The sequence below is a fragment of the Pseudopodoces humilis genome, chromosome 8 (assembly GCF_049639895.1).
Source record: "Pseudopodoces humilis isolate 2021_Gansu_Grassland_sample_001 chromosome 8, ASM4963989v1, whole genome shotgun sequence".
Classification (NCBI taxonomy): Eukaryota; Metazoa; Chordata; class Aves; order Passeriformes; family Paridae; genus Pseudopodoces; species Pseudopodoces humilis.
In genome coordinates, this window is record NC_142207.1 from 8,797,501 (window position 1) to 8,805,398 (window position 7,898).

The 7,898-nt window shown below is 47.1% G+C and overlaps 1 protein-coding gene across 2 annotated transcripts in view; it reads right to left on the reverse strand.

Moving 5' to 3' along the window:
- Positions 1–1,708: 1,708 nt before the first annotated feature.
- C8H2orf76 (chromosome 8 C2orf76 homolog) overlaps positions 1,709–7,898 on the reverse strand; it is a 52,311-nt gene continuing 46,121 nt past the window's right edge. Inside the window, exon 6 of one of the 2 annotated variants that reach the window (XM_088059203.1) lies at positions 1,709–1,881. In XM_088059203.1, the coding sequence (XP_087915329.1) occupies positions 1,823–1,881 (59 nt within the window). In that variant the 3' untranslated portion in view covers positions 1,709–1,822. The remainder of the gene's footprint in view (positions 1,882–7,898) is intronic. The other variant, XM_088059202.1, reaches the window with a different exon arrangement.

The window sequence follows — 7,898 nt, forward strand, 5'->3', positions numbered from 1 at the left end:
GCTGGCACATCATACCCCAGCATTAGAGTGAAAATGCCAGTGAAATGCACAGTACTGCTGTGCAGAGAGATGTGAGCTGTTCCCAGGTGCATTAAGAGCCAGGTTGACCTGGGAGGAAGAGGTGTTGGTCTGTTTGTTGCTGAATATTCTTGAAATCCTGTGTGGTAAAGTGGTGCTGGTCTGTTTGACCACAGGTGACATTACCCTTAGCAAGGGCATGCTTGTCCCAAGGCTTTTCAAGGATCATCAATACCCTCAATCCTGCTACAGTTGCTGTCAGCTATTTAATTATGGATGTTTAATCACTGGTGGTGAATTAGCCCCTGGTCTTCTCCAAACACCAGCAGGTACCTGTAGCAGAATCTGATTTTCATGCCAGACAGTGAGCTCCCAGGTAGCTTTGATTTCCCTGCACCAAGAATACCTTTCAGTCACATCCAGGCAGACAAGCATAGGCTTCAGCAGGTGTTTGCTTCTCACACAGTGAATCTTTCTTCAGAGCCAGGGCAAAGCCCACAGGATATATTTGGCAGTGAACTGCATTTTTCCAGAGTTTGAGATGTTGTTTGCAACGCAAGCAGGAGGCACCACAACCCCCTGTGCCATGTGACATGGAGCCTTTTGCCTTCCTTCACTCAAAGTTTCTGGAAGATGCTCTAAAAAGCACCAATTCTTAAAAGTAGTTGATGCTGAGCACCAGCCCTTCCTTTCCTCCCATTTTCATTCCAGCCTGGTCCCAATTGTTCCTGTCCCCACAGCTTCTAACTGCACACAAACACTGTGTTTTTGTAATTCCTCCTCTCCAGTGGGCCAATATATTAATCACTGACACTGTGAACAGGAATCATTTGCCATCACAAGATTGATGGAGTCCCCAGAGGCCAGGTGGGGCAGCGAGGTGACAGGCAGAATGGCTCTTAGTATAGCTGCCATCTATTTCACAGCATTTGTAGATTTGAATATCCTACATACCTGAATAATTTACTAAATTTAAGGGAGTCTTAATTCTCATGTTTCAGATGTAATTCCACTTTCCTATCAAAAACTACTGTCTTCTGAATCCTACATCACTGCTGACATTAACAGCTTGTGTTTCTCCATTCAAAAGAGGGAAAATAAACCCATCAATAATAGGGAATATAAAGGGGTCGGTTTATTTTTTAGCATGACCAGAATTTCAGAGACAGGATATAGAAACGATGCAAGTGCTCTGGCATGGCCCCATCACCTGTGCTGCTGAGGAAGCATCATTGCAGAGCAGAACAGAAACACTCTCTTATTTTATTTATTTATTTTGGAATCAGAGGGGGTTTGCAGGCATCATAACCCCCGTGAATAAAATGTACATGGGCAGTAAGGGTTTGGAGCTTGGCAGGAGCAGCTTTGGAGGGAAGCAGGGACACCCACTGGAGCAGTAAGCCAGATTGCCCAAAGGCAGGAGCAGCCTAAGCTCTGGAACTCAGCTCTGGAACAAAACTCAGTGCTCCTGCTCCACAAAGGCTCTCAGCTCATCCCAGCACAGCCAGAAGCCCTCAGCCAGCCCTGCACCTCCCAGGACTGTCCCAGCACGTGCCTCCCAGCACACCCAAACAGACCTGTCAGATGTGTGCTGGCCTCCAGAGAGATGTGTCACTGGTGGAGAGTGCACAACAGCCTAAAAGAAAAATCAGGGCCAGAGCTGCACATTTTAAGACTCTTCACTGCCACTGAACCCAAACACCATCCCCCAGCTGCAGCAATGGCTCCATGCCCAGATCCCAGGGTGCAAACCCCAAGGAGCACAACTGATCCTATAATTTCAGGAACTCCTTTCCACCGAGCATCAACCAGGCTGAAAACGATGCTGAACACCATGAATGCTCCACGTATCCTTCTGTCCATCTGCAACAAAAAACAATGCAAGTTCCCTTTAAACATGAAATAATGCTAATAAGACAACTCCAGAAAACCTCAGCGAGACCATCCCAGGACATGCCATAACTGCCTCTAGTGCCTTACTGATGGGTCAGAAAAAATATTTAAATCATGTATTAGATTTCTCACTAGCTATTTGCAAAGCTATTTACCCAGATCAGTGGGAAACCTGGGCTCTGCAGCCCATCAGGGAGACACTAAAAAGCACAGAGCTTTTTCCTGATGGTGAAGAGGAGGAAGGGACACCATAGGGGATGTCACCACCGAGCTGAGCTGGGGACTCACAGAGGTACTTCAGCATCTGCTTGAAAATAGATTAAAGTCCTTCCTCTTGACGGACACATTTGCAGTATAAATAGTTGTGTCCTCTTTATTTCACTCTGAGGTTTAATTAATATATAAATCAAATGCTTATAAAACTCACAAATGCTTGGGAAGATGTAAAATTTAATTAGTTTGCCCACACAACTCCATATGTCAACTGTTAGCTCAATTACTCTTTGCCGTGAAATACTGACTGCACTTTCCCATATTACTAATTTCCCTCTATCTCAAGTCATGCTTAATCAACACCCTGAACTCAACACACACACACACACACTTGTGCTAAATTAAATATTGAGCACAAGGAGCAAGAGCCTCTTTAATGAAACCACATCTGGATTTTGCTCAGAAATGAGCTCCTCACACAATATTGGGGCAGAGAATATCTGGGGTAATCCCTGGGGTGTGGGGAGGTTATCACCTGCTCTGGGATGTGCTACCAGCCCAGCTTGCAGGACGTGTACTACCCTGCTCATGTTCTTCCATGGAGCACTGGAGGAAATACATCTCTGTCTGTGTTTTCCTGGGATGGAGCAGATGCTGGTGGGGCAGGGACGGGAGGAGGTGAGGGGAGGCTGGGAATGAAGCACATGGCAGGGATGAGCGAGGAGGGGCAGGCAGTGGATGCACTGTGATCAGCTCAGGGGTGTGGGGTCAAAGTGCAGGTGTCCAGCAGCTAAGGATGGGGACAAGAGACCACTGTACCCATTAAATATGCATCAAAAGCACGCTCAGGTCAGCCCCCAGTCTGGCAGTGACAGTCAGTACAAATGAGCACTGACGCTGCATTTATTCCTATTTCAAAGTCCTCTAGAGACAATAAAATGTCAAAATTACCATCTGGAAAGAGTCCAACAAATTCTCCATCCTCTTGAAGCCCCTCACTTTCCCCCACCCCCAGCATGAGGGCTCTGATAGCCCCTTGGCCGGGCTCTGTGCCTCGCCGTGCCAGCCGGCGTGCCCACAGCTTTCTCCTGGCCAGCCATACCACAGGGTGACGTGGAAGTGACATTTGCTGGCTCATCCACTGTGCCCAGCACGCCCAGCTGCTCCCAGCACAGAGCCAGGCAGAGCCCTCCCATGGGCTCAGATGACCCATCCTACAGAGGATGGATCCTGCTGGCCTGAGGAGAGCAGGGGTGCCTGGCCATAACGGTGTCACCATGGCCCATGGGACTGTCCAGGGAAGAGGAGGATGCTGGTGGCTGGAAATGCTGTGGCAGAGGGTGCAACAGCCAAGTGGAAATTAAAAAATCTGCAGGGATATGCACTAAACCATTTTGCTGCTTTGAGGAGAACTCCCTTGGAATAAAAATGCTTATAACTCTACAAAAATACTGTAAATTAAGCTCTTATTTTTCTCATTTGTGCTACTTGCTGGTATATAATTTTCCTGTTTGTGCTGTGAATACAGACTATTCATTTTCCCTAAAACTATTTTCTTAGCTGATTTTGCTTTCAGGAGTTGGTGGGGGAGCAGAGCCTGGACATGACCACTGCACATGAGCTGCCAGCCCCTGGGACTTCTGCTTAGAGCCACCTGCACCAGGCTTTGACAATCCTGGAAATGTTCCTTCCACTGTTCCTTGCCATCACTGGCCCCTGGTTTGCTCCCAGGGTTTGTGTCTTGTTCCCCTCCCTGTAAGGTGGGAGATGTAAGCCTTGCTACCAGAGCTGAGATGATGCTGGGAAGCTCAAAATCATGGACCAAGCTCTCCGATTTACCATCCATAGCTCAAATCTCCCCTAAGCCCACACGATCAAGTAAGAGATCCCATTTTCCTGTGACCGTCTCAAAAAAATTTGTAATTTCAATGGTAAAACCACTTTGAGGATGGAGTTGGGGATTTTTTTATGAGCTATCCTATATAAGCAGAACTGGAACCCATTATACTGGAACCTATATTATACAAAATAATTTGAATCCTCTAACTTCTTTCTTCAGGCAATCAGCTTGTTTCTTTAATTCAAATTGGATCTTCATATTCAAGTCTCATTCTAGTTAATAATATTTTTCAATTAAATTCAGTTGTCTGTGATCTCCCTAACTTCCAGTGCTTCCCTGCATCTCTAATATAGGCAAATTTTGCATTTGATCCTTTTACTTTCCTTTTTTTTTTCTTTTATTTTTTTTTTTTTTCCCAAGCTGGTAACATTTTGCTTAACAACACCAATTTCCAGCAATGGGATCAGAGCAGAGCCATGGCTTGGTCTGATTGTGTTTGCGTTGCCCATACACGAAGTGATGGCTCCCAAAACAACACTGCTGGGAGGTAAAGCATTTTTTTTACAGGCCACCTGTCTCTGCTTGATGTCAGGATGCTTGTGCTCCCCATGGTCAGGGATGAAACTCAGAGTCACAGGGCAACAAGCCTGGGACAGGCTCCTGCATTGGCAGGTGGAGGTGGAAATCCTTGTGGTTAGAGGTCAAGGAATGTCCCTCTGCTTTTTTAAGTATCCCTTCAAAACACAGCCTTTATGCATTTACCCCTTCCAAAGGGAGAAAATAAAGTGTTCCATGGAAAGCATGGTGTTAAACATGGTCTACAAGTACCTGGGAGAGCTCAGAGCAAGTCATACTGTTGCTTTCACATCTGATATTCAGTGCATTGCAGCTCAGCACTCCAGACACACTGCACAGCTCACTGCCCAATATTGGACCTAAACCCATCCCTCCTGCAAGCCTTGCACCAACTCTGAATTCCCATGAAGCCTCTGCAGTCAGACAGTACCTCCTGGTCAGGACTGGGAGACCTGGGCAAAACCAGGGCCATTCAACAGACAGGAGAAAAAAAGGAAGTGAAAAAAAAAAGAGCTGACAAAAGGAAGGAGAAATTTTAGGACAGTTTTGTGCACAACTGTGAAGCACCCAGGGAGAAGAACCACCTTGGTGGTGAAGCTGACAGTCATCAAGAAAACTGTTGGCTGTGGGCAGACTTCAGACAACACTTGGTAAAGAGGACACAGAAGAGAAAATCACAGAATGGTTTGGGTTGGATGGGACTTTAAAAGACCATCTTGTTCCAACCCCCCTGCCATGGGCAGGGACACCTTCCACCAGACCAGTTGGCTCAGAGCCCCATCCATCCTGGCCTTGAACACTTCCAGTGATGGAGCATCTACAGCTTCCCCAGGCAATCAACAAAAGGCAATGTTGAAGTGCCTCAACACCCTCATAGTAAAGAATTTTTTCCTAATATCTAATCTACCCCTAAACCTACCCCATTTCAGGATAAAGGCAGGAAAGCCACAGCAGCCCAAGGATAAACCTCTGCACACGGAGGTGTATTATCAGCTGCATTTTTACCTGGCCAGTTCTCTGACACAAGGGTGCAAAACACAGCTGGCAGCACCCTGTCCTGCCCAGTAGCACAAGACCAGGCATCTGCAGGGAAAAGGCTCCTGTGGGGTTTACTCAGTTATTGCATTAGGGGGTGTTTTGCTGCTTTCATGCTATAGCAATGTCTGGCTGTTTCACCATCAGTGTCATCATGATGCTTTCAGTGCTTCAGGAAAGGTTACAGGAACCAGAGGACCAGAGATCAGGTGAGAAATTCAGTTTCCACCGCCTTTTTTAAATACTAATCAAATACTAATAAGTGCTGGTTATGGTAAAAAAGCCAGAAACAGCCCCCAAGTGTATTTTGAAGACAGAAAGACCAGCAGGCAAAAAAAAAAGGCTCCCAGTTTTATTATTTTGTATAATCAGACTATAATTGGAGAGCAGACACTGTCTGTAGCACACTGCCATTGGGGACTCTGATTTTCTAATAAGAAATCCATGAGGGAATTAGACACTGTTTCAGTGGTGTTCTGGCTGGTTTAAGGGATGCACCTGGAGCCAGAATTCATGCCTTCAGTTGCTGTACTTCACCAAAAGCAAAAAATGTAGGTGCCACTTGTAAATCCCTGCAAAAAATGGGTCTGCAGTGGCAAGAGTGAGAGCCCCTTAATTATAGCAGTGCTTTTGGGAGCTGTGATAATTAGGAGTTTCCAGTGTTCTGGAAATCAAAGTGGTTTCTATTCTCTTATTTAATTAATCCAGGCTTTTATCTGTGAAAGTGGAGATGAATTAAGGTTCTGCTCTAGGCAAAGGGCAATGATGCTTGTGCAGTCCCTGGCAGGGTGAAGCCACTGGACCCCCAGGACCTGGGTGACATCCCTCACACTGCAGCATCCCTGGCCTCCAGGTCTTGATATTTTGGGGGATGAAGAGGAAAGACCAGAGGGCGACATGCTTCGAGCAGGACTCACCACAGCATGCACATATCACAGAGCCCTGCTGCACAGGGGTGTGCAGCCGTGTATCCATGGCAGGGGACACACTGCCTGCCTGCAGGAATTCAGCAGATAACAGACACCCAGCATTTATCACCTCCCCACATGGGAAAGGGTGAGTCAAGCTGCACAAAAATCGCAGGATTGGTAAAAAATTGTGATTTTTTTATTATTATTTATTTATTATTTGGGGGATTTTTTTCTGTTCAAAGGAAATTATTGTTATAGGCCCCTTTTATTCCACCCTGGGAAGGGTTGATTTTGGGAGGCTTTCTAAGGGCTGAGAAATCACACTGAAAATCCATGTGACTCTTAGAAGATGACAACAGCAGTATGGGATTTGTGGTAAAACCATTCAATATGCCTCCATGATGTGAACTGTACATGCACGGATGGCAGAGAGAGGTTTCCAGCTGTAAGTAAAGCCTCCAGCTGATGGGATGACCTCAGTGCTCAAAGCAGGAGCATCTGTCACCCACCAGAGCAGAAGGCAGCTTAATGCAATTAACCCATACAGCTAATTAATCAAATCCAGCCCCGACAATGTTATCAAGGAGCTGCCTGGAAATGATTCTTTATGTCAAAGTCTATTTTTAGATCAAATAAATCCAGACCCATCCTGGGCAAGATCTGTTCCAGTTTGAGGCATCTCCACAGTTCATCATTTCCTGGCAGTGAATTCTGCTGCAAGTACCCAAACCACGGGCTCAGCCCTAGAGCTGTGTCCCAGAGCAGCTTTGTGTTCGATTAAACAGTTTTCCCAGAGGTAAACTGAATTTCTACATCCACCTTCCTTAACTTTCGGTCTGTTTTCTCCTTCTCCTACTAGATGGCGCCTGCATGACAGGCGGAGACGAACGAGCCCCGGCGGGGAGCATCTCTACCAGGTCTCCTCCGTGAAGGGCCGATAAATGACACTTTTCCCCGAAAAGCCAGGCAGTTGAGAAGGCGATAACCTGCCGGGAGCTGATTAGAAGCAGGAAGCTGTTTTCTGGTCGGGCCGAGTTAACTGTGCTTCTCCAGGGGATGCTGCCAGAGCCCCGGGAGGGAGTGGGATAATGGGGATCCATCCAGAAGCTGTATCCAGCCTAGCCCAGGTGTGCACAAACCCTGTATGGACACTTGCAGCCCAGACATCCTGCTGAGCACCCTGGTGAGCACGGCTGTGGCAAGGCAGTGGCAAGGAGGATGCTAGGGCTGGCAGGGATGCGCAGTCACCCACACTCGGCCACAGCTCACCTCAAAAGCCCGGTCAGAAAATCCGGCATTTCATTGGCATTTCCGGGTCACCAGGAGGAGACATGCAACCGATGGGTGATTGGGGTGGCTACAGACAGCCACCATTGCCCCCACACAGCTCTCAGGTGGGAGAAGGGCTTTGG